This window comes from Solea solea, chromosome 10 (genome assembly GCF_958295425.1).
Source record: "Solea solea chromosome 10, fSolSol10.1, whole genome shotgun sequence".
In the NCBI taxonomy this organism is placed as follows: domain Eukaryota; kingdom Metazoa; phylum Chordata; class Actinopteri; order Pleuronectiformes; family Soleidae; genus Solea; species Solea solea.
The window spans coordinates 18,736,489-18,764,328 of NC_081143.1; the positions used below are offsets into that span (position 1 = coordinate 18,736,489).

Sequence of the window (27,840 nt, forward strand, 5' to 3'; positions counted from 1 at the left end):
TGTTCTCACTAATGCCGATTGGAGTGAAGCAGATACAAACCTGCATTCATTCAGTCATTTGACCTGGAAGTGAATGCGGATTAAACACATTTCACTGGTCATTGTGTTAAAATCAATGAGCTTAAGTTATGGATCTCCTGTAGAAATAAAGTCTTTATTATTCTTTCACACATATGTAGGTATGGTTAAGCCAGCTTGGTACATTTGCCTCCTAATGGAGGTGTTGCTCTAAGATGGCGTCAGGTGATGAATGTGTTGGACCTTTAAGTACCGACCCAGAACAATGCCGCTGGGACGGCTGATCTCAGGCACTGAAGCTCTAATGAGAACAGCAGAAAATGATGAGCTCCTTAATCTCACCCCTACCGACCCCTTTCTTTATATATCTAACATCTGTCAAGCTCACATTTACACCTTCTCCCCCGTTCCCTCCCTCTTTGTCTCTCACATTGTAAAGCAAAGCCCTTTCCATAAATCCGTGGAGAAATCGGTAACAATTGTCTTTGCCAGGAAAGCGATTTAGCTTCTTGGACTGACCAGAGGGGGCAGTAACTGAAGAAACATCACAGAATTAGAAGCAACACAGACTCAGGTTCTGACAGTAATCAGACATGGTTTCTGCTTTTTTTCTTTTTTCCTGGAGTACAACTCAGAATTGACTTTCTGTTATCCAGCTGCTATTAGATGGTCTTCTGGCTTGACCAATTAGGTTATTTAAAAGAGAAACCCACTGCTGCAACAGAGGTGATGTGTGAAACACACTAAGCAGCAACATTGCTTTGCTTTGTTTAGAAGGAAGTGAAGACAAATCAGCCGAGTGTGAGGAGATAACAGAGCCCATGCAGAAACACAAGGAACTGAGGTGACTCACTACTATTAGCTTTTTACTATGAAATATGGAGGGACTAAATCACTGAGATTCATGACTTGTTTGCTATGTGGGTTGGCAGTGGTCTGAGTTATGGGTCCTGCTTTCTTGTTGGTTATTGACTAGTCTGACCGATGGCTCCCAGGAGGCTTGAGGGGATAGAAGGGGTTGAGTTTGGCGGTGGCATATGTCTGTAGGTGGGAGTCGTAGTGCATTGCATCATTCAAGTGCATGTTGTGAATACAAATGTGATACCAACATGGTGGTAAATCGAACAGATAAGCAAAACTAAAGCAAATGTTTGAATAAAAAAGGTATTATTTATCATCATCGAGTTTGCTTGAGACCACAGTGCTACATTCACAGTCCCTTCATTGTGAAATGTCGGCTGTAAAAGTAGATTATCTCTCCAATCATGTCTGCTACTTTGATGTATTGCCACTATGATGTATTGCTGGTATGATGTAGAAGTTTGTGTGTGAATATTTACAATTGGAGATGAAGTGCATAAATTATCCAAAGAGGATTCATGTCTGTGGATCATTGGCTTGGGCATAGTTGGTTGGCTGGTGCTGCCAAATTCTTAAAAACGTGTTAAATATGCAGATGCATCATTTGCAATCCATATTAAACAAATATCCATGGCACACTCTGATTTTATTGCGGCAGATGTTCTTACATTCTTCGAAAACTCAAAAGATATTTTAACTTTTATGATATAAATGTTTGGTGTAGTGTACACAACATTTTGAATGCTTGCACATTTCCTTTGAACCTCCATGTTCTTGTGCATAAGCACACTACTTTTGAACAATGAATTACTCTGATTATTGTAGGCATTACTCGAAAAAAGTGGGGTGATGTTTCTGCCAGGGTTTGTTGTTGCCAATTTTCTGCTGGTCAACTGAAATTTATTTTTATGCCCACTGCGTCATTAAGAAGGAATAAGAGCGACTGTGAGGAATATCAACAGTGCTTCTCTTATCATGCAGTAGTGTCTCTACAAGCAGCCGAGTGTGAAAGAGGAACGTTTGAGCATCATTCACTAGAGATTTTTTGCTCATCCCTGGTTGCTTCTCTTAATATTCTACACTAAAAAAGGCATAAACATTCCACAATCCTGCATAATAACCACAAAGTTACCAGTACCACTGTGTTTATTATTATAAAGGCTAGTTAATGCTACTGATTTCCTGAATTGAATCAATTCCGATTCATTTCTATTTGATATCGATTCATTTTGAGATTTGTATTGAAAGAAGTTTTCACAGATCTGTCCAACCTGGTGTAACATTAGGAATATTAATGTTTGCATTAAAAATGAACTAGTTTATCAGAAGTACATGCATTAATGCACATTTTATTTCATTTGATTACACAGCGCAACTCAACAGTACAGTCATTGGTGATAATTCAACCTTAAAACGTGCTCAGGGTCAACTTATCCAGCCTAGAAGTGCAACAGACAGTTTGAACGTAAAAATAAAGTAATTTTCCAAGCAGAGGGTGATCTGAGTGCAGCTCTGCCCGCAGGCATGTCTTCTTTGCTCATCACAAGAGGATAACTATACTAGGATATATTGTTTTTTGGTGACAATGGAGGTCACAGACAAGGACAGGTCAACTGTCCTTCTGAGCAAACAATCGGGAGATGCATTTCTGGTTCTACACCATAGATGGCAAAGTAATGAACAAATCTGTGGTCTCAGCTGTTAGTTTAGCTGTTAACTCCACCAGCGCTTACAGCTAATCGTGCAATAGTCTTGCGAGATTTGTGCAGAGAATACACACAATTGTATATATATATAAAGGATTTTGTGAATCGATATTGGATCTTTCCAGTGACTTTCAACATTAAATCAGAAAGTCTGTTTTTTTTAACCCAGCCCTAGTGATTACCTGTTTTTTTTTTTTTTTTGATAATTAGAATTATCTGAATCAAAATGTTGACTTTTAAAATGGATATGGACAAAGATACTTGAATGGTTGCAGTGGATAATAGATGTTTGGACCATAAGTTAAACACAGTGGCCCAGTAATGATGACTTGGTGACTCTGATTTGACGACTACCTGTCAGTGTAGGCATTCATGAGACTTAATGTTTCCCTGAGTGTCTGCAAGATGTTTTTTACCTGCTCTGCAGTAGTGGCCATCATAACACACCTTAAGTACTCACTTATTTGTGTCTGAGTGAAGCTTTTTGAGGAGGATGGATGCAGTGGATAGACAGGCGTTGATGTGTAGGTGGATGCATATGCAAGACACTGTTGTTTCACTCACTACAAAACAGTATAGAAGCGGTGAAACTGAAAATAAATCAAGCCTCTGCAAGTGCATCGCAAGGCTAATGCAACACAAACCACTAATGGAGTCCTCAGGTTTTAGTCAGTGCTCAGTGACGACGATCTAAAACCAGGGATTCTGTCATCTTGTGCCGCAAGTGTCAGCCTTGAAAACATTAAGTCCTAGACAGAAAGGGAGGGTCACCACTGTCTATTAAAAAGGAGAGAGAAGCAGAAAGAACATTTACTTCAGTGATGAATGAGTGTCTCAACATGCAAGAAGACCTCCCACCCACCTGTCTCATTTTGGTGTCAATTGGTTCTTGAGATCCAGTAACAGGCGTCTTCCTCTGCTGCAAGTCGGTTGCTTGCTTGGCTGCAGATGACGGTGCACTTTGTGGACTGGTAGCTAAACCACAGATATATCTGTGCGTGAAGGCCTGCAATGCGTTCTATGTTAGATGCTCCTTGAGTGTGTTCGATTGTGGATGTGTCTGTCTGCACTCAACATGCTTCATGTGCATAGAAAAAGTGTGTGTGATCATGTGTGTGGTGTGTGTGTGTGTGTGTGTGTGTAGCGTCCTCCTAAGCTCCTGCCATGTCTGTGTGGAGGTGGCACTGTACTGTGCAATAAGAGCAGTCAGCCTGCAGGCAGCACTGGCCATCTGGACACATGATAAGGAGCCCGGCCCAGACATCAGTCATTATTTTTTCAGTTCCTTTCACTGTTATCAGATTTCTGCTTCTTTCTGCTGTCTGTATTCATTTATACCAGTCAAATAGGATACACTGTATTTTAACCATGTCACTCTTTCTCTCTCTCTTTTCTTTTTTACTTTATGTCTGACTTTTGATCTCTCTCTCTCTCTGATCACCTCTCTTTTTTCTCTTTTCCCTCTTTTCTCCTTCCATCTCTTTTGTCCCTGCAGTTTGCTGTTTTGTGGTCCACAAGAGGTGCCATGAATTTGTCACATTCTCCTGCCCAGGGGCTGATAAGGGGCCTGACACAGACGTAAGTAACCAAAACCTAGCTGTTGCCTTGCACGTTTGATGGCGAGAAGGTGCCTTTTCGTCTACGGGGTTAAATTTGTTCGGATAATATTTGTATATGTGCACAGCGCCACCTGCTGATGAAGGAAGACATTATTGAGACAAATATAACGTCTCAAAAATCCGTAACTGCGGAACGTGATGAACGCGTGTGCTGGCGATCCACAAATGCGGAATCACAATTCACAAATGCCATTTCCAGTTTTACAAATGTCATGTTATTTGTAAAAATCAATATACAAGTTACAAGTGGGATTTTTTTTTTTTGTGGATCTCAAAACATGGAACACAAATCAAGAAATACGTGTGGATCACCCTCTGCACATATACAAAGAACCCCATATTCCTGTAATTAGACTGACATAGATTCACACTGTAATCAGTGTGCAGTCATATGAACAGGGTTTGCCACACTGGCTCCCGTTGACACTGTTGAATTGCATTCATGTTGTTTTACGAGGTAGCCTTTCGCCTGCATCACTTCAATTTGCCTGCATCACTTCAATTACAGTTTGAACATTAACTATATGGTTTCATTTCATTTCATGTTGCATTTCATTTATAATATATAGGGCTCTTTAGATTGAATAAGGACAGAACATGCTTAATATTGACCACAACAAATCAAATTAAAAAAGGTATTTTGGTGTCTTTTTTTTCCAGTACAGAGTTCTAATCCTTTTCTCTGGTAGCACCGATCAATCAAGAGAAGGCAATTAAGATGTTGAATACTCAGAGTTGATTTATGATTGAATCACAGCAGCAGCAGTGAAATCAGCAGCAGCATCAGCAGCAGGTGGCTGTTACAGTTCAATCATTGTCACTTTTCCAGTTCAGTAGCTGTGTATAACCTTTTAAGATATGTAATTCCATTGGTCACCCTAAGGCCAAGGGGCTAACTTCTAGATAGTAACTATACCTCCCACTATCAAAGCCAGCAATTTTTAGCTTTGGCTTAACACACAGACAGTGACCTTCGTCGTACCATCTCGAGCGTTGTCATAGAGTTCGTGGTGTACAGTACATTTACATGATGTTTCAAATTCATCCAACAAGAAGCTGATGGGTAGATTAGTATTAATGACCTGATCCAGCTTTGGGAGACAGATGGGATATGTAGAAGTGATGGCCAAAACCAACACACACACATCTGTCTTGGCTTGGGGCTGTTCCTCACTGAAGTAACAGCTGACACTAAATTTAAAAACAAGATTCTGCAGTTTTGTTTTGTTTTTTTTAAAACAGTCAAAATTTTCCTGAGCTGCACTCATTTGCCAATGGATTATTTATTTTTTCCCCATTACAAACATTTATAATTGTGATATTTCTGGACCATGAAAATCATTTTAGATGCTTGATAAATATCAGCGTCTAAATGACACATTCATTGGGTCTCAGATTTGCCTCTTCATGAGCTGCAAGTACAACGATGTGCCATCAACTGCTTGATAAGTGTGAAACTCCATTTACATGCCTGCTCGCTTGCTGGGCATGCACTCTCAGTGTTACAGCAGAACGGCCTAGCCTCTGTAACTGGAGATATGTCAGTGTGTCATTCAAGATCGTCAGCGCAGACTCTTTAAATAGAGCAGGCCATGGATGACACGGAGGCCGTAAAGGCAGAAAATAGTCTGAGCTGGGGGACTCTTGATTTGAGCCAGTGCTGCGGCTCGGAACTGGCAAAGGAACACAAGGTTTATCTTGAACAAGACCTTTAGTGACCTTTGACATCTGTGTGTTGTGTAGAGTACATACATTACACAAAAGGTTTCCAACACAGTACACCAATAGAAATCGTTATTTCTCTTCAAGATCGTGGATCATTTTATTTTGGTAACCAAAGAAATGTCTGCTGCAGAACTATTTTGTTTCACATAGGTTTTGGCTGTGAAAATGAAAATGTTCATTCATTGTCTACCGCTTTATCCTCCACATGAGGGTCGCAGGGGCCAACTGGCACCAGCTGACACAGGGCAAAGGGTGGGGTACATCCTGGACATGTCGCCAGTCCATCGCAGAGCAAACGCAAAGAGACGAACAACCATTCGCTCTCACATTTGCAATTTAAATCTAGTGCAATTTATGGGTAGAACGTGCAAACTGCACACAGAAAGGCCAGAACCACGATGCAAACCAGCGATCTACTTGCTGTGAGGCAACAGTGTTATCCACGTGCTCCACCGTGTGGCCCGGCTTTGAAAATGGTCTTAAATCATTTTAAAAGCTCTAGATTATCTTCTGTACTCAGTATGAATGAATAAATATCAGTACTCTTCACTACTAAGCCAAGCATTTATTTGTCCTTCAGATATTTTACAACAAAAGCGTTGTTGAAAAAAAAAAAGAATGGATTCTGGGAACAGAACGCTTTTTAATCTGATGAAGAAAGTGTCGTGTTTGTGACCTAAGTGGCATGTTGGTCAGTTGGTGTCAGTTATAGAATCAAGTGTATGGCATGTTTTATAAAAAAAAACAACAAAAAAAACACACTGGAATAGAAAGTGACTTTGTGAACATTACCAAGAGGATCAATCGCTTCAGAAAGTGAGCCCAAACTCAACTGAATTCAGCAGTTCCACATGGTCTTGTATTATTGTTTTGATTGAGAGAGCCCATGCGCAATGCTCTTTGTTACAGCCACTCATAGATACATGACCAAGGAATTTTCTCTATAATGATCCAGACATTGTCAAAGACAAGAGGAACTAGTGTATAGAAAGATGTATCTGATAGGAGGAGACCTCAAACACGTGAAATGATTGTAGAACTTTTCTCCGGGCAAATGCTGTACAGGTTTTATGACTCTATATTATTGTACAGTCCATGTGAGCACATGGGCACCATGAACCAAATTGCTCTCATTTTAAAATGCATGAGTGTGTTATCTCTCTCCGAAAGCAAAAAAAAATAAAAAATTTAGTGCTCCCATTTAAAATACATTCCTGTGTGGATATCAGTGCTGTTGCCAGGGACAACCACATGTATTACATAGCTTTCTGTGTCCCATGAGTGCATTTCGGGGAAGCAATAACTTGCATGGCCAACAAATATCCTGAAGATCTGTGGTACCTAGGTTACGTTCATTTTATGACTCATGTCTTTCTTTTATAACCCCCAAATACTAGAAGAAAGTGAGCTCCAACAGAAGCCTCTAGATCCCTTCACTAGTGCTCTCATCACAAGTGGCTGATCTTTACTTAGTTCGGTGGGGCAAGTTAACCATGAATATATTCTTCCTTACAGCCGCAGCCTCAGTGTGTAGTTTCAGTGGCAGGACTGCAGATGGGTGCACACTTGTTGCCATCTTTGAGGAAAGTTCCATCGACCCCTTTCAGAATGACTGAAGTTGATAAATTCAAAATACGAAACTGCATCCGTCTGTGTCTTGGAGGAGAATTTTTTTTACTTCATTGTTCAAATTTTCAAGTAACCTGGCAACAACACTATAGGTGTATGAGTCAGTGTACTGATGTATGGATAACTACACCATATTTGCATTCTGCCTATAGTGTCTGACAGTATTTATTCCATTTGTGCATGACAGAGTAAAATCTGCGTGGTTGATGTGTGCGATTCAAATGTTATCACGGGTTTGTCAGTCACACATTGCACAGTCTCTCATTTGTCTACCTGCCAATCACTGAGTTGAGCAGATGCAGAAAGAGATGTGCTTCTCACTTTACTCACTCATTCTCAGATTTGGTCAGTAACTTGGCACGTTAACTGACCAAATGATCCGTCTGACCAATTATTTTTGAATTCCAAGTCAGAGAGAGCCACTCGGCCGCTCTCTGGCTTCATGCGCCACAGAGATTAATGAAGTGCTCTACCTCTCACTCGGCACGTTTACATGGAGACGTACTAAAATCGAATTTCTCAAAGTAAGACTAACACACCCAGATAATGGGATTGGAAGTGGAGCTACTACTGCATGTTTACCTTCAGTCGGACTCAAGCTGGCCTGGGTGTCCCACAGATCCCACACCCTCAGCTAATATCTGGAAACAATAGAGGAAGACACATTTTAGGCTCTGTCGGCATAAAGAGTTAGATTTTTTGAAGTTAATAGATGAAAGGAAGACTTTGAATGCCTGTGCGATGTTTTAAGTAAACAACACGGATACAGTCAATATAAAATAACGTAAAATTAATATAAAAAAATTGCTCACTCACCCACTAAAGAATAGCCTGAAATAAAAGTTGAATTTGAATTTGAAATGTCTGGCAGTTGTCTCTCTGTATCCTTTGTATTGAGTACTGGTATTTACTGTCTATTAGTCTGTTATTGAGTTGACAAAGACTCTTAGTTGTGCATATGTGTGCCTTGGAGACTAATTATTATTTTTGTGTGTATCAGTGTCTGATGTCCTTATCAGAACAGTCACACACTAATAAAGAATAAAACAGCTACTGCTGCCCTCCGACTAAAAAGCTCAATTAAAAAAAAGACCAATTGCTAAATAATCTGTCTGACCAATTGTAGCTTTAGCTTCAATTAATCTCATTTAACAATTCATTTAACAAACTGTTTTGGTTCCACTGCCAGGTGTAATGTTACCAGCAGCTTGAGTAAGTTCAGTGCTTTACAGGACACACCCATCAATAATGCAAGAGCTTCCAGCCTCACTACAGGGGCTCAGCAGATGAAACTGAGAGGCTTGTGTGTGTGTGTGTGTGTGTGTGTGTGTGTGTGGCTGCTGCACTGATGTCCACTTAGCAAGTGATGCAAATATGATCTGGGGTGATCAACCTGCCCCAGGAGCTGCTGATCCAGTTCTACACAGCAATAGTCCAGTCTGTTCTCTGCACCTCCATCATCGTTTGGTTTGCATCAGCCACCAAACAGGACAGAAACAGACTGAATCGCACCATCAGGACTGCAGAGAGAATCATTGGTGTCAAACTGCCCACCATCCAGGACTTGAACACATCCAGAGTCAAGAAACGGGCAGGTAGTATCTCTGCAGATCCATCACATCCCGGAAATAACCTGTTTGATCTTCTTCCCTCTGGCAGGCGTTACAGAACACTGTACACCAAAACTGCTAGACACAAGAACAGTTTCTTCCCCCAGGCCGTCACATTACTGAACACTTGACCAGTTTATTTGTTTATTTATCTATTCACTATCTGCACTTTATCGTTTATATATATATATATATTTAAAAATAAACCGGACCTCTGGTCACCTTTTTTATTCACTCTTGTCAAATGTATGTTAAGTTATGTTGATGTCTATGTTTCATGTACAGCGTGTGTTTGAAAAACCGGAGTCGAATTCCTTGTATGTGTTACATACTTGGCCAATAAAGCTGATTCTGATTCTGATTCTGATCTGCGTTTTTGCACTGATTTCCTCTTAACACCACATGCACACACACGCTCACACTTGGCTGGTCACCGATACGCCCTCGGGGATGTTCAGATACAGTAGGTGTGACAGTGTAACAGAGTTAAGCATCAGCAGCACATGCTTTCTGTCTCCTCTGCTTGGAAACATGGGGAAACTGACCTCAGGGAGACAATAGTCCAGTTTAACTCGGAAATACTGTACTGCACTCGACAAATCATAGTATAGTTATTTTGACAGGTTCCATTATGTTTTCCTTCTGAACTGCACAATGGACAACGGACCTCTGCAGCGCTGTAGTATTTCACCATAATGCCGTTTGTCACAAATTCACATAATTGCATTGCCATTAGACTCTGCAGGCTGTATAGAGTCTTTATGTTGAACAATGCAGTTTGTTCACTCTCTGACCCAGTTTCTGGTTCTTAGTGTCACCCGAGTTAAGGCGTGAAAGAGGGTCATCAGGGTCACCTGAGAGACACAGTCTGTTGAGTGCCAGACTTGTACAACAGACTTGTTTGCCACCAAACATGGTGGCAAACACACCAGCCTCTCATTTTCTAATTTAAAGAAACGCAGTCAAATGGCGTAATGCTGAAGGCAAGGGGTAGCTAATATTTAAAAGGGCAAATCACAAAAGAGGAGATGTACAGCAGGTCTGGGGAGAAATTTGGAGTTCTGGTGATAAGACGTGGGACACAGTCTCATTACAAGGACTCTCTACTTGGGAATTGAAAATAAGATTAAACAGTGGAGCTAAATTACATCATCTGCGCCCACAGGCGTCTTGGGAGTGTCATAGCCAATGGAGCTTGTTGTGGCCCAGAGGTTGTAAAAACCGTGTTGTGGTATCCAGGCATTACTTAATTGTCCAGAGTTCTTGGAACTTGCAGTGCTGTGTCTTCTGCTCAGATTAGTTTGCCAGTATGACTTGTTTGACTAGCTTACCATATGACATTGTGTATTGTTATCAGCGAGGTCAGACAAGCTGTTCCATCTAGCTTGTTTGTCAACATTACAGTAGCTCCACTGTAAGAAACCTGTGAGAAAGCTGCCTCTCTTTCAGATGCAAAGACACAAATCAGCATCGAACAGGAGTTTGCTTCCCTGTTGTTTCATAACTACTATTAGCACAAACAAAAGCTTTGGTATGTTTGCATGTTATAATCATAAGCAGCTTTAGTTGTATTCCCCCTTCGTTTCATTTGCAAGTGATCGGAGTGGTTTTCACAAATGGAGATCATTTCCAGCAAATAAAAAAAGACCATTGCAGGATTTATCAGTCTGCAATAAAATGCACTGTTGCATCCCTTCTGTTTGTGAAAATCCTCCAGCTTACATATCTCTTGGACAATGCTTTGGTATCTCAGGGTTTTTTTTCTTTGTTAAAATACTGTACGATTGACAGTTGGTGTTCCACTCAAAAGGACAGATTGCGTCAACTGTATGGAGCGCAGTCAGTTTTGAGACATCCTCTTCCAAGGAAAATGGACAGAAATGTTGCTGGTAGTAAATGTCAATGATGTAGATTACCTTAATCTCCATCTCCATGCAGCTCGATGTTTATATTTTGTACACTTCGTGGACACTAATGGCGCTTTTGCATCACACGGTTCTAGCGCTACTCGGGTCTAGCCTACTCAGTTTGGTATCATACACACACAGACTAGTGGCGGGCAAAGCAGTTGTTTTCGGTGTACTGAATCATTAGAATCAGGCAAACTTTGACCCTGACTGAATTATGTCTCCCGAGCAGATGCATGCTAATATAAACAAATGTATAGATGCTTTCACACATAGCCTATATTCCTACCTAAACTAAATTCAAATCTGTTGGATAACATTGATTTATTTAGTTGAAATTAAACTAAATTGCCATTTTAATTAAAACTTAGATCACTGACAGTAGAGCTGGCCACATAAAGATGGGAATTGGTGTTGTTTTGAGTTCCCATGCTCTGTGAGAAACAATAAAAAAAAACACAAGAGTTTATTATTCTGTTTGGGAAGTATTTATAGATTCAGAGCACAGAGCGTAACATTTTTTTAAGACTGTATTACTCTTTCGACTCAGTGTGATGCTTTTGTGATTATCTAATTGTGACTGTCTATTTGTGCATCACCAACAAATACCAGCAAAAGTTTTTTTTTATGCAATTTTAAAAAACAAACAAAAAAAAACTCCATGACAGAGGTCAGATTCTCCATGTGATTATGAGGACATGGCTGCTTATACTTGGTTTAGTTCCATAGTTTAATTTGGCCCCGTTTGGTTAATTACACTCATTCAAACACTGTGAATGAAAACACTGTCATAAGCAGTAGATGGGCATGAAAACAATGGCACATGCTTAAATAACATGGGTCAATCAGTGTCTTTGATTCCCACCAGTGCGAACAATGAATGTTTACAGACATGTTTTTTAAAAAAAAACTAAAACCAAAAGAAAAATCAACAAAGCCTTTTGCTGCATTCACACAGATTCATTTACAACGTTTAGAGTCGGTTGGATCCAATATTTAAACAGCACATGAAACAGCTCTCCAAGTCAGCTGACTCCATATATACCAGCAGCCCCATGTGAAATCTTCAGCTGATACTCATAACACAACGTGGTCTGAGTAAATCAAACATTACGATTTCCATGACAACATCATCATCAGTAGTTAGTGGCCCCTTAAAGTTTTTGTGTTGTGTTCATATTGCAGCCACAATCATACGTCTCTCAGTGTGTGATATTGTTTTTGAGAGAGATACATTATTATCTTGACTATATTATATACGATTTAGTTTTTTACTACAAGGTCGTAAATGGACCAAAAATGATGGACTTTGAGGGTCACTTTATTTGTTTTGATTTCTTCAACCTGGTTTTAGATATTTGACTGATCATTTCTCCTTAAATAAAAACATACATAAACAAAAATGTGTTGGAAAAAAAAATATAGATGTTATATTTTTATGTGAAACCCTAAACCTTTTACATTTGTATTGAGAAATAAAGAGTTGTTTTTGTGGATGATCAGTGCTGACTGATGGTTTGTGTGATGGTAGCGCTTCCTCTGGGATGCCTGCTGATGGTATTTATATGGTCTGAGATGCTAATGAACACTTACAGATTTCTAGTCTTCCCTGCTAATGGTCTGTGACGTGCCTGTCTAAAAAGAGGTTTGATCAAGGCTCTGTTAGGGGGGATACGAGAGTATAAATGAGTGTAAGTGCTTGTGCTGTGTGGGCGTGTGTGTGTGTGTGTGCGTGTAAGTGCGTATGTGTGTGTGTGTGTATTCAGTGGGAATTGCTGAATCACTTCCTGAGAAAAACATTCCTCACTGGAAAAGTATTACACTGATGTCTATGCAGGGAAGTCCTCCATGATCTCAACTGAGTTTTACAGAGAATTTCCTCTACATTCTCATCTGCGTCCAATATGTTTTGGTGCTTTACAGTAACTACAAATAGCTCTAAAACTTGCATGACTGTGTGAACGCTATATGCAGTCCATATTCATGAGAAGAGGCCTTATGAATGCCCTCCTTGTGTGGTATTTACAACCTCAAACCTCGTAATCGTCTGAAAAATAAAAGTCAACAGGTTGTCTTGTGGTTCGCTGAAATGTTCTGAAATGGCAGAGGTCTTGGTAGTCTTAATATTTTCTGTTAGATGGTGAATTAAGATATTGTTATTTTTTGAATTTTAGAATATCTCTGAGGTTTCCAAAGCCCTCATCAGTTAACCACTTGTTAGCTTGTTGAATCGTTTGTTTCTCTATCTTCGAGACCTTGACAGTCATGCTAGTGTCTACGCTGCTGTTGCCTAGCAACAATTGACTTACCCACTTGAGAGGCCGAGCATTCCATGTGCACAACCACCATTATTCCCTTACTTTTATTTATGAGTCAGTTTGTGAACAATCTCATTTTAAAGACTGACACGTGAACTTGTTTTTTTTGTCTCGACTGCGCACGCGCACACAAATTATTCAACATGCATGCAATTATCCAATCGACTTGTTCACACTTACATACACACTCACAAGCACATTCTGTCAGTCCCTCAGGGGTTTGTTTACAGACAGTATCTCGTAGCCTGTCTTTCTACCAAGCATGCTAAATATTGCTAATGACCGGTGCATGGGAGAGTTGGACCTGCTCTTGACCCCGAGTCAACACGGTGTCACAAATCCCGCAGGACACAAGTTTGTACTCCGACATCCTGCCAGCATGCGACAAAACTCCTCTCTGATTTCAGCACTGAGACGTGAAGCGCCCACTGCTTTTGCACTTTTGGCTCATTTAAAAGCTGTGTTATAAAAAACTGATTATATGCTAACATTTCCCAAAATGTGTAAATATTCTGTATTGATGTCTGAGTTCAGGTAACTTCTTCGCCGCACTCTTAAAATGGCTTACTAATTGCTATTACACACAATTTTGAGATTGCGAAACACTTTTGCTCATTAGCTCACCTTCCTATCACTACCAATCAAACACGTAAAAGGCATAACAACAGAATTGGCATGGCGTATTTTACGATTTTGTCAAACAGGCAGGCGTGCTGTAACCGTCCTCCGGATCAGTTCACACAAAAACACTTGAAATAGAAACCTTACAGGGTCTGAGGTCTAAACTTGACCTGGCATGTCAGAGTGAGGCCTCAAGCTGAACCAGCAATAGGTCTGAAGCTCAACGCCAGAAATAGAATGAGACAGATCCTGTAGGTCAGGCTTTTTTTCTCCCCATCTCCTGCTCTATCTCAAGAGACTTGGAAACGGTTCCGTGTACTCGTTTATGTTGTTTATTGCAGGTAAATAACTGAACATTACTGGTTCATATCCATTGCAACAGGCAAAGAATAAAACAGAGCAGGACGTGCAGTTTGTTTGTGTGATTTTTGCTAATTGAATTATTGAATTATTGAATACATCTCAAACATATGGCAGTCTCGAGAGGAAATCAAAGGAATAAATCAAACAGAGAGAAAAAACACCCCAAGACTACCAGTACTCAATACCGAGAAATAAAGAGCCAACAGCTGTACTGTACATTCAAAATGAAGCAAAGGTATTTTTATACTTGCCATTGATTCATTTTTGGCGTCTATTCATTCCATATTTACTGTACATCATGACTTAGACTAACTCACCAACGTCTGAGTTAGTTAAAGATTAAAACACGGCCAGTGAGGAATCAGAGGTTAATGCCAGGTGATAATCACAGCATTTCAAGCAAAAACACAGTTTTGTCAGTGGTCACTCACTCCGGCCTTTCTGACCAAAAGCCAATGTTATCTACACAGTAAATATTTACCTGTGTGTTTTCCCTCGGTCAGACCTGAGCCTGACTTTGACTCAAAGAAAGAGGCATGTGTCGTATTTTCTACTCCGTTTCATTTGCCAGATTAAGTTGAAGTTGATTAGGCAAATTGGACACTCTAAATTGAGAGTGTGTGAGTGGATGGCTGTTTGTTGTTGTTTGTGGAGGATAAAGTGTTAGAAGGCGGATGGAGGTTGAAGTTGGAGGAGCATGTGGTCTATGTCTACATTAAAAATGAGATTTTCTCTTCCTTCTTTCTCCCTCTGGATACACAGTTCTTTTTCTCACACCATAGGCACTACAATATGTTTTGCTGAATGTCTGGGCTTTTTCATTGCAGCGCTAAAGAAGCAAACGTGTCTTTTCCTCCCATCTATAATTAAGTCTCCAAACACACCAATACATGCACACACACACACACACACACACACACACACACACGTGCACTCTTGTATCGAGTTCCTGCCATCTGAACAACAAAGCAAAGACCATTAAAAGCAGAGGTGAGCAGCAAAACTCACTGCCCCTGTCAGCTGGGTCACTACAGTGAAAAAAGACTCTGCCAAGACTCGGGTCATTAGATAAGTTTTTAGGACATATTTACGAAGTGCCTGACAGACGGCCTGCAGCTTGGTGTTTGCAGCCAAATGAACCTGCAGGTCTTATTTTGTACATTTACTCATGTTTTTTGCTACTTTTTGTCACAGTGCTGGAGAAAAGATTGGAATAGCAGGCTAGTTGTCATCTTCCAGCTGAAGTGACAGCCGTGACAGACCTTGTCCTCCAATGACCCTGTGGATGACACTGGTAGCTTGTGTGTGGGGCTATATGCTAATGAGCACAGGAGCATGTCTCACCAGTGTTGTACTGCTGCTGTCTTCTCCCGCTGTGTAAATCCATAGCAGGAGAGTTGCATGCCTTTCAATACAGAGCACCGCAATTCAGTTATTAAAAACATACAGCAAGGATTTATGCTCGCGGATCTTTGTATGTTACGCGTCAGTAAGTGTGTGTCTGTAGTCGCTGAAAAGAAGTAGGTCTGATCTGCAGGGGTCAGGTTATGTGTGGTACAGTGGGGGTTTAGCATTTGCTTTCATTTTGGTTTTGGAGCAATTCTGTAGTTTTCTTAAAACGTGCATCTCTTTTTTTAAAAAATGAACATGCAGGACACTGTCAGAAACACTGCCTCTTTACTGAGTATTGCTGCACTTGACGGATTAAAAAAGAAATCAATGAAACCTTAAAACGTTGGTGGAAAGCTTAAGACAAAGATTTGGAGCCTGGTTCCCTTGCAAAGAACTATTCAATATACATGGAGGTCGTGCTAAAAATGTACATTTTTACAATTCTAGTGCTGTTATCAACGGAATTCATTCATTCATTCATTCATTCATTCATTCATTCATTCACCGCCTGCCACTTGCAGAGGCATTTAGCATCAGTAAAAAAAAAGGCAACTTAGGCCCTGACAGTCATTAAAAATATTACCTATTATTTCCCGGCTCTTCCAGCAGACAGATGTGTTAACAGATAGCACATGTCAAGGGAAACCCCCTGTGAGCTGTGGTGGCAACCTGCCCTCCCTCTCGGCACTCAGCAGCTTAGTGAAAGGCCAAGAGGAATCAGAGTGGTGATTTATATGCTAAAAATAGTAGCCTTACCGAGCCTAACACCTCATGTCTGGATAAATGATAGCTCCATTTTGTTCTTCTCAAAGCCTCTTCTCACCTTTACAAACACAGCTTTTACGCTTAAAACGGCTAAGAATATGTACTAGAAGATAGCCAGCTGCAAAGCCTCTCTGTGTGAGTTATATCAAGCTCTGTGTTACGTTCCAAATTGCTTTTCCTCTATGCAAGATATGTAAAACTGTGGCCACTAGTGTTTTGAATAAGTATTTTGAAAACCGTTCAATGCGCATCCTCATTTTTCTTCTCCTTTGCTCTCGATGATTTTGAGAGGGGTTGTGAGGCCTTTTAGGTTCAGTAACGTTAATCATTTGTGACACATAACTGCAGCTCTCTGTGTTTATTCGTCAGGGCAAGCCTTTATATCGGCACACAAACGTCCTTCTTGGATATAAACGAGCCTGACAGTGGCAGGAAAGCAGCATATGTTCAATGTGAAGCTGTTAAAGCTGATTTGTCTGTAAATAAGTACCAAACAAAAGCCAGGTTCATGTGTGTAACCCTGAGGTTTCCTTCCATTTCTTATCTTAAAAGCGGTCTGTTATACACAGAAATAACAGGCCGCTGAATGTTGCTATTGACCAGTCGTAATCAAGTATTCCAACCACCAAAATAAGCGTTCGTTACAGCCCTACTGTAAATCAAACATTTAAATAGTGAATTTACTGGCTGTACCATTGTGATGGTTGAAGGGCAGGTGAGTAATATGAAAATATAACCAAGCATCAGAGGGCTAAAGCGTAATTACAACACAAAGTGATACAGTAATGCAGGCTCTTTCATTCACCATGTCATTAGTGCCACATGGAGGGGCTTTGACCATGATTTTAGACGGACGAGCAGTGTATCGGAAAGGGGAAAATACTCTACAGCTATTTTCCCACCTGCATTGAACTCAGCAGATTCTCTGGAGATTCTCTGGAGGGCTTGCATGTGTTAATGCAAATAATGCTCTGGAGATTTTCAGGAGATTCTCTTGCTAGCTCCCGAGTATAATCTCTAGGTAATGTCGAAGGGAGCTTGTGACGTGTTAGAATGCAGCAGGGGGAACGCCACAGGATCCACTCACTTTGGATCGTGAATGACAAACTCCACGGAATCGTAGCTGATTTCCTCTGGGAATCAATAAATTATCTCTGATTCTAAAATAGTAATTCTTTTCAACTTCAGTTTGAACCTGTTGAATGATTTAAACAAGTATCTTTTAAGTATTGTAAGTTCATCGAATGAATTATATGCAGAAATGTCACGTATAAAATACATTCCTCTGTATGTTATACTGTTTTTATCAGAGCGTGAGATTACACTGTTGTGGTTTCACTTACTGATTTCATCTCTGTCAGTCAGTGCACTGTACATGTACCTGGATTTGCTCAGCGCACATTAATATCTGCAGCTGCATCCGTGGATCGAGGACACTGTTCAACAACAGGTGAAGACGCTGCATCCATCAAACATTTGCTCACACTTCCTGAAAAAAAACAGACTTAAAGAAAAAAGGAAAGCATTCTGCTTTGCCGTGTCAGAGTTTGCCTGCATGGTTACAATGTTCTCATGCACACTGATCTTTACCCGCAAGAGAGGGTGACTGAAAAGCCAGAATGGGGAGGAGCATACTGTACATCCACCTCCATTTCAAATGTCATCTCCCAGAGGGGGATGATGTGAAGAAGAGGGAGGAGAATATGATGTGAGTCAATAATTGTCAATTGATGCAGATATAAAGACAATCTAATTTATAAAAGAGGCTGTTCACCTTCATCATGTTACTCAGCCCTGCGCGGAACAGATGGGTCAAAGAGGTAAATGAGTCAAGGGATATGCCAGGGATGAAGACCTGTGTCTCATCCCTCTTTGTCTCCGTCTGGCTGCTAGTGTCACACCAGGTGGATCTCTTTTGACTCTGTGGGTTGCAGGTGGACTGAATTAGCTTTAACAAGCCCCTTTGGTGACTGCAAGACTCGGATTACATATGCGATGTAAAGACAGACACTTTATTAGAATCTACACAGTCATTTTATTAAGTCTGCTTTCTCTCATTTAGCCATGTTTACATCTATAAAAGCAATAATACAATTCAGGCTCCCTCAGATTAACAGATGACCAGGTGCAACAATTAAGCCTGTTTACAGAAGTTTTCTTGACAGTGAACTTGAAATAAAATTAGATGCAACACCAAACCACCTGTACAGCACTACAGCACTATAGATTTGAGTATATATTGAGTTGCGTGGTATTCACATTTATATATTCATGTATTTTCCGATGAGTACAGCTATTTACTGTCAGTTTAATGTGCAAGTAGTAAAACAGGATTCAGGAGGATCCTTATCTCTAGCTCAGAGGTGTCAAACTTGCGGCCCGGGGGCCACTTGTGCCCCCCAAATCCAATTCATGTGGTCCACCACTCAAAATCAAGTTTAAATGTCTGTTTTGATATTTATATTCATTTTCTGAACTATGTATCACTTTTATTTTGAAATTCTGAAAAAAATATATTGTTTTTACTATAGTGCATTGAATTATCGTGAAATAAGAAGATAATATAGCCTGCTCCTACTGAAAAGGTTTGTTTTTTTTCCCCACACTGGGCTTTATTTTCACTTGAATGGCCCCCTCCTGACCAGACTAGATGCTCACTGTCCCCCACGTCATTAGAGTTTGAGACCCCTCCTCTAGCTTCTTTTACATCACCTGTTAAAGATGTTATGTTTGTGTTTCACTGTTCTGTATTAAAGACAGGAATCATCCACACAAATCTGATTCATATTCAACTTAACTGAATCCCAGGAACTGACGTTCCATCGATTTGCTGCTAACCCCTGGCCCAAGCACAATCATGCATACAACATTTAATATGTGACATGGTAAAGGCACAGACCGACAAACAGATGCCGGTGAAATACAGCAAGATAACCACGGTGAAATGAAATAATTAAATGAATAAATCATGTGATGATGTGGTGCAGCAACTGGTTTGTTCATTTCAGTGTAAACAACCAAAGGTGGCAAAACGAGAATCCTAACAGAAATGTAGTGGCGTCTCAACATAAAAGGGGGTATTAAACATTATCTGCCTCTCCCAGTTCTGCTGGGAAAACAGCCCGCTCAGCATCGCACACGACCAAAGCTGTTCATTAACAGGGGCTGGTTGGCGTCCTGCTTGCTAATTAAGCTGGGTTGGAGGGTCTGGCTAATTAGCTCACATGCGTGCGCTGACCCCCTGTGCTTCTGTTTTCATCACTATCTCCTGGTTGCCTCCAGTCTTTTGATCAGCCCTCTGCCCTGTGTTTGTTTTTGATCTGTGACTCCACATGCCGATCTGCCTGTGATTACGAGAGGGCAGATGCTAAAATACTTTACGATTAGTTTGAAGAAGTTGGACTGGAAGTTATTGAAATGTGTTACATCATCACACATTCCAAAGAGAAATAATAGACCTGGCCTGTGTTGAAATTTGCCTCTACTCTTTGTGTTGGCTCCCATCTTTTGAATGTATGCACATGCCAATAAAATGTAAGCACCATGGCATTTAAGTAGAGAAGATAAACTGTGTTAAAATCACAGCTCTCAGAGTGTTATTTGTCAAACAAGTTGATTAGCCAAGCCGATATTATTTCCTCAGCAGAACAATTCTGTTCTGCTGCAACAAAATGGGTAATTCCTCTTTAACCTCATCATGGACAAACCAACATCCATCACTGTTACTTTCACAACATTATACATTTTTCATGAAATAGACTAAAATAGTCTTCGCTTTGTGTTTTCCAGTTCAGATTTATACCTATTCTCTTCTGTTGACTTGTATTTCAACCTTAAACCAGCTTTCACATACTGATAAAACTATACTGACTCATGGATTTGGAATAAATAGTATGCAGAGTAATTAGTGTTTTTGTTTGGATACAGAATTATATGTGTGTGTGTGATCTCTGGACAATCGTGTAGCCTCTCATATAAGCAGCCAAGGGGCAACATTCGTGTTGCATAATTTAGTCAACATGTTACACCCTCTGGCTTTGTTTTGCCATGGTGGTCCTCTTGTGTCGAGCCTTGTGATTGAGTTCATCGTTGCTGTAGGCCACTGCAGTCTCCTCCTCCTGCTGTTCTGGTAGAGCAGCGCCACCCAGTCTGTCTTGAATTTCCCATTAAGTCCTAATTAGACTGTAATAGGGGATAGAGGCCACAGGGGTAAACTCTTCCATCCCACAGCTTGCTGACAGGATGTGTTAATGGACAACCCAGAGTTCTCTGTGATGTGTAGACTATTACACTAATTTACAGGTTTCATTTTCTGCACATAACAACTCATTCGGCTGAATTTTTAAGTTGCACCTTACAAATCAGTCGGAGCAAGTAGTTAACACCTGCCAGGCTGCACATTGTCTCAATTCATTTGGAGCAGTGAGCCATATTTTTTATGACTGTTAAGATTGATGATGAATTATTAATTCGGGGCAATTTATGAAATATAATTGTTGTGAGTTCATATTTCTTGGCCATGGTATCGTGATCAACCAGTGTACTCTCTACACTCACTGTAGTAAAATATGATCATACAAATATAATACAGTTATAATATAATATTGTAGTAATAGAAACCTGTTGCAATGCATTTGCTGTAACAGTCTCTTACAAATGCAGAAACATTCCGGATGATACCATGATATTTCATTACCATCTCTGGCTTCAGATGACACCACCAGGGATGACAATGTTGTTGTTTTGGTTGATTCCACTGACTGAAATATTGGATAGATTGAGGTGAAGGTTTGTGGATCACAGTTGGCTGTTTGTCGTTTTATTGTGACTTTTATGTACACATGAACATATCAGGTCCAATAAGGATCCCATTTATAGACATTGTTACGGAGAATTTGATTATCAGGTGAGATGACCAATGATGGAACCTCTGGAGTCAGAGTCGAAAGATTTTATTGTAGACAACTCAGATACAAGGCAAACTGAGTACGACTTGAGAAAGGCACTTAACGTATATGTTATAGCTGTCAATATTGTACACCAGGTCTGGTTATAAGTATATGTATAAAACTTAAAAGTTTTTTTCTCACAGACATAATCCTATGTTGGAATTTTGTAGGCTTCACAAATATTGATTAAAAAACAAGTATTGAAATATTATCTTTTGCCATGGGTCAGGACAGGGTCACACAGGTGTCAGACAAGCATCCAGGGCTCAAAGCACTGATGTTTTTGTTTCATGTTGGTTGCCTTGTTGTACATTCTTCTTTTTAATTATGAGTATTTCCCATTATTGTTGACCTCTTCCGCCTGCTTTCCATTTTTCAGCTATGACGAGCCTACGTGACACTTCATAAAAAAAAAGATTAATCTGTGGCTGAATCTGAGTCTAAATTGCCAGCACTCATTCATGCTGTAGATGGTGTGAACAGGTGGGGGTTGAGGGATAATAGGAAGATAATCCTACAGGTTCAGCTGTGTGTGGGTGGACATGAGTGAGTGTAGCTGGCACACCCTCTCCCTCCCTCTCTTTCTCTCTACTGTCTCTCTGCCTCTCTCATGTTCTTGTCTGTCCTTAAGTAACTCACTGACTGCTGGCCCTGTACATGCCGTGGTCAGGGCCACTAAGGGGATGTATAGATGCATAGGGTTGTGTCATTTGTTGAAGTCAGTCATGATTCTTAGTGGTTGCTATACGTGTGTGGTGAAACGACTCGGCCTGGGTGTCACCAAACGTCTTGCTTTTCAGTTTGGCTTCCATGTTATCTCATTAGCGTCGCCACAATGCCCTTGTGGATCACTTTAATCCATGTTGCTCTACCAGGGAGTGGGAGTCTTGTCCATAATTCCCATGTGTTGCACTTGGTTCACAGGAAAATAGACAGTGAAAATGATCTTTCACTTTTTGTTCTTACATCTGTCAAATATGTCTCGAACATAGATATTTGCAACACTTGCGCCAACCATTTAAAAAAAAAAACAAAAAAAACACTCCAGCTCTTTTTATTTACTGAGTCAATTCACAAGGCTTTTATTGTGAAATATTTGCATCTACAGATGGTGTCACACCATAAAACCGTGCATCACATAGCGTGTAGGAGCATCTAACGTGTGTCTATTTTCAAAAGACTAACAGTAGACACAGCAGATGAGCAGTGTAGCCATCACATGCTGCACACACACTCCTCCTGGCCTTAATGTAATGATCGCATCTCAAACTCTAATTCCTCATTTCAAGTAAAGGAGAACTTGTCCTCGGGCTTTAGGAGCCCACTTTATTTCCTATTTTGTTTGTGGTTATCTGTGAGCAGCATAGCTCAAAAAAGTTCTGGATGGATTTTGATTAAATAGTCTGGAGATGTAGGTCATGGCCCAGGGAAGGAAAGTTTAGATACTGTAATCTGGATTAAGTTTTTTTTATTTAAAAAAGATAGAGGCAGAGGTGTTTTTTTCCCCTCTAGTTTAAAGTTGGAATTGCATTCCAAGACCATTTGGAACCTTTTTTGTTTGAGACCAGGGTTTATATTTCAGATGCTGCGGTGGACAGTTCAAAGACAGACAGACAAAGAAGGCAGTCCTCTTTGTCTCGTGAATGTGTAAAGCCTCTGCAGACACAAACAGATTGAAAGCAAGATCTCTGGAGCCACAACAAGTCCCTGTTGCATTTTCTCCGACGCTAGTGACAAACAGACTGAAATGGCAAACGGCACCATTGATCAATGAGGTGCCTCACACACTGACACTGGCAGCTCTCGCTGAGGTATATGGTGCACTGATCCCCTTATTAAGGATTTATTTATGTCGGGGAGGAAGACTTTACTCAAGATTTTTGCCACTTATGTCGCTTTTTATCGTCTTGATGTTCTCTACCTTTACATAATGCATATACACACAGTATATGTAGCACTTATTTACTATCATACACCATTCAAACCCATTCACACTGCAGCCAGGAGCAATTCTCGGTTAAGAACGCAACAACACACTGACTAAAGGAGCCAAGGCTGCTGACTTTCTGGGTAGAAGATGACCCACTCAGTAAGCCACAGCCACCCCATAAATTCATAGATGCAGTGTAAAAAAAAAGGGAAAAGAATGGACTAGCCTGGATAATGTTCTCATTGCAAATTCACTTAAAGGGATTGTACATCTGCTAAGAGATCAACATTACAGAACAATTTGAGAATAGGCAGAGAAGCACTTTGGAAAAGTGGCCGTCTTCCAGCAGAGCATGCTTCATAAGCTGCGTTGAGTGCACAAAATGAAAAATTTATGTACAAATGTGACGGGGACCTGCAGTGTGTAATGTTTTTTTTTTTTTTTAATAAAAGATACGAGTATTATAGCAGCAACATGTGTACTATGTTTACTCTGTGTGTTTGCTCTGCTGCTTTTTACGGTTTTCCATTTACTGCTTGGTACATAAATGGGTAAAACAAGCAACTGGTTCTGCTTCTTTAGCAGATCATGTAAAAAAAAAAAAAAAAAAAATAATGCTTTATTCGACACCTACACTTGTGTACTTACAAAGCACCGTTTACTCTGATGCCATAACTGTTCTGTACGAGTTTCAAATGAAATGGACTCAGCTCATGAATGTTAAATGAACATTTCAGTGCTCAAGTGAATAGTCTGTTAAAATGCTGGACAAGAAAGTTGTCAAGGTGGCACAGTGCGTTGTATCCACTTAAAGCCGTACTGTTGCCTCTGCTCAATCCACTGGAATCGTCCCTCAGTGTTTTAACGGGGCCTCATTTTTCAGAGTCAACTTTGACTTGTTGTAAATGTGTTGTATTTTCCCACATCACTGCCTGTGCCGACGGTGGATAAAGGTTAGCCCCCGTGTGTAATATCGCCTTATCCAAATGATTCTAATTTATAAAGGTTAATGGCTTAGTTTCTGGTAATTACTGTGTGATTAAAAACATGTGTGCTGCTATCAGTGCAAACACTGGGCTTGTGTTTAGGAATGACAAATGTAAACAAAGAAATTTGTGCCGTCTTAAAAGTCCACATAATGATGTTGGTATACAGTGTATATCGCAGAGTATTCCAGTTATATTATGTAAAATTCATGGATTAATTACAGGAATATCTTTTTAATTTATGTGAGTCATTTCCTTAGCTGTTTATTTGCTAAATGCTCACACGAGCGCTGTTAAATCAGAATTACTAGTGGTGTGATAAAGTGGGTGATAACATTGCTCTTAAAATGAGTCACAACTTGTGTTGACAAAATAAATTGAAAATTTACATACATACATTTGAAAAAAAAAATGTTTTTTATAATGTCTGAATAGAAGTCCATAAGCTCACCACCTGCTATTGTTTTATTATCAAGTGGAAAATAGTCTTGCACTTTAATCGTGTGTGTGTGTGTGTGTGGGGAAATAATCCAACATGGCAGAAGCCAGCAAACAAAGAAAATGATCATCTTTACGGATATTTCAATTAACCTATGCTGCGACCTGTAGCTCCTTTGCTGTGCCATACACACTCTAGAGTGCAGTTTTTATACTCTCCATTAAACCCTAATATTGTTCATACTATGACTAATATAATATTACAACAGAGAGCCTAAAGCAATGAACCACAATAATTGGAGTGTAATGATGAATGAAAAGCTTTCACTCACTTTTTTTTTTTTTCCTAATTTCATATACATTGCAGTTTCTGGCATGGAGTAATGAAAATCGGGAAGCAGTTTTTCATTGTAAATGATAAAAAGTGAAAATATTAACCCTTCGTCTTCTTATGTGTTGTTGAGTCAAAGTTATGGTTCATTTTTATATCGCATTTTTAGTAGCAACAATTGTGCAGAAGTCACAAAATAGACCGTTTTTCTTTCTTTGTTTTTGTTCATAAAATCGAGCCAAGTGAACTTTGAACTGTGACGTATTTCCAAATTTCACAAATTCTACCCGATTTTAAACACTTTGAGTGCTTTTTGCTCAGGTGTGTTTAGATAGTTGGTGAAAATTAAAGACATTTTCCATCAGATTGCCTAGGTTGTGCTGGAAAAAAGGATATAAGACACTCTATGTTGCACATTCTTATAGCCTCTGTATATACTGTACGTTTAAACATAGTAATGGAAAAAAGCAGCCGGAATGCTCTGTGTTCTATGGGTTAATGGTGTTGATTCTCCATTCCTCAAGATGTCAAGCAAGATGGAAAAATAATGGATGAGAATGGCGCTTAAATAAATATAGTAAATTACTGATCGTGATTGTGACAATGATTGTCCTCTCAGGACTGAACTGTCTCATGAGTGAAACGTAATGATGTTCTGTGATGGAGCTCTATGATTTCAAATTTTATGTGCCCTTCAAAAGTACAACTGAAAGCAGCCTAATCTAATTTTAAATTCATGCCAAAATATTTGAAATGTCCATCATGTAGCTCATATCTGCCTGTATTTGTCAATAATGTCTTCCTAAAAGACACAGTAATGTCCTCCTTTTTTAAGACTTTATAGTCTGCCTGGCCTGCATTCCTATTCACATCCACAGCAGGATATTTAGTTTCATCTCTGGAGCCAGTGCTGCATCGCAAACATTTAGGCAGTGCAGAACAAGATAATGAACATTATTTGCCAAAGAGCATTATTACGCGTCTTGACTGAAACAAAACCGAGCTCTTGAGAACAGAGAGCTCATAAAAACTCAGACAGTCACGGCCCCTCTTTGAAACCACATTTATTGGCAGGATCAACATTCGGCCACAGAGAGATTTAAATGTTGTTGTTTTTTTCCTATATAAACTGTTATTGCAGCTGGCTTTCAGGTTGAATAAACATTTTTTTTTCTTTGGTTCTTTACAGGATCCCAGGACAAAACACAAGTTTAAGATCCACACCTATGGAAGTCCCACCTTCTGTGACCACTGTGGCTCTCTGCTCTATGGACTCATCCACCAGGGCATGAAATGTGACAGTGAGTAATAAACTCGATCGTCTTTATCAATCGTCAAAAATGGTGGTAAAGTGTAAGGTAAAGTCACCAAGAGGTGACGCTAAGTAAACCCTGCATTTAACAGGACAGTGAGACACAAGTTTGCATGTTAATACAACAGTTTGCTGTGAGTGGCTCGGCACTAGACTAATCATCATCATACGCGACAAAAAAGCCTATTGTTCTACTACAAGACATTTCCTCCCCCTTTCCCTTCACTCCTCCTTTCACCTTCACTCATTAAATTCACACATTGCCTATTTTCAGGCCGCTATGTTCACTGCACCTCAATTAAACCTCCCATCGAAGTCGTGCGCTGACTTTATTAATATCCCCCCGTCGCACTCTTCTTCTTCACTTTAATCTTGCATGAGCGGATGATGGTCTGAATGCCTTCATAAGCACCTAAATGCAGTATCTGCCACCTTGTACAGACCACCAGTAATGCCTGCGATTGCCTTCAAGGTGTACATAAATAGAAATGTGGAATGGCAAATAGTTTTGGCACACCGATCGCATGTCTCATCACAGTAATGTAAGTGTGTGCTGAAATATTTCGAGCCGTGTCGTGCCAGAGGACTTGTGGCACACACAAAAAAAGAACTCTTAATATGGAGATTAAGGGAAGAGCATAGCGACTTTTCATTTCATATCACCTACTCACCTCACTATCTCCCCTCTGATCCAGTTTTCATGAACAACCCTTAAACATTTCTCTATTAGCATGCATAATACATACAATTAAATTGAAATAATGTGTTATATGTAGGTGCAGTAGGTCTAGAGGGCATTTTAAACAGCATATTGCATGGGAACATTTGGCTTTATGAAGCTGCATACAAGCACGTAAAGGAAATGTCCTGCTGGTGTTTCTGTAAACAAGGCATTTTTGTACAAAAACAAAGTCTTAAAGAGAGGAAATTCTTATATAACCAATCAATTAAGCAGTAGAAGGGTTGTTTTTTTTTATAACATTTATGCATTAATATGTCAGGGAGTGCCAAGAAAACCCAGTCTGTTTGTTTTGATTTGGATCAAAAGCATTTGTCTGAACAAACCTGTCGTCCTGATCTCTTTCATCCTCCTCTCTGTGCTCCTCCAGCCTGCGACATGAACGTCCACAAGCAGTGTGTCATGAATGTGCCCAGCCTGTGCGGGACTGACTACACCGAAAGGAGGGGACGTCTTTTCCTCAAGTGTGAGGTCGGCTCAGACATGATGCAGGTCACAGGTATGGCCCCTTATCCCCCCCCCACCTTTCTGTCAGCACACACTGAATCAAATTGGTTTACAAACGTGGGATTCATCTGAGTTCACCAGATCAGGGGTGGTATACACACTGATATAGACAAA

The 27,840-nt window shown here is 40.1% G+C and overlaps 1 protein-coding gene across 2 annotated transcripts in view; it reads left to right on the forward strand.

Moving 5' to 3' along the window:
* prkcaa (protein kinase C, alpha, a) overlaps nucleotides 1-27,840 on the forward strand; it is a 112,314-nt gene that overhangs the window by 39,207 nt on the left and 45,267 nt on the right. For both annotated transcript variants that reach the window (XM_058640183.1, XM_058640184.1), the window contains exons 3-5: nucleotides 4,081-4,163; nucleotides 26,358-26,469; nucleotides 27,590-27,718. In XM_058640183.1, the coding sequence (XP_058496166.1) occupies nucleotides 4,081-4,163; nucleotides 26,358-26,469; nucleotides 27,590-27,718 (324 nt within the window). The remainder of the gene's footprint in view (nucleotides 1-4,080; nucleotides 4,164-26,357; nucleotides 26,470-27,589; nucleotides 27,719-27,840) is intronic.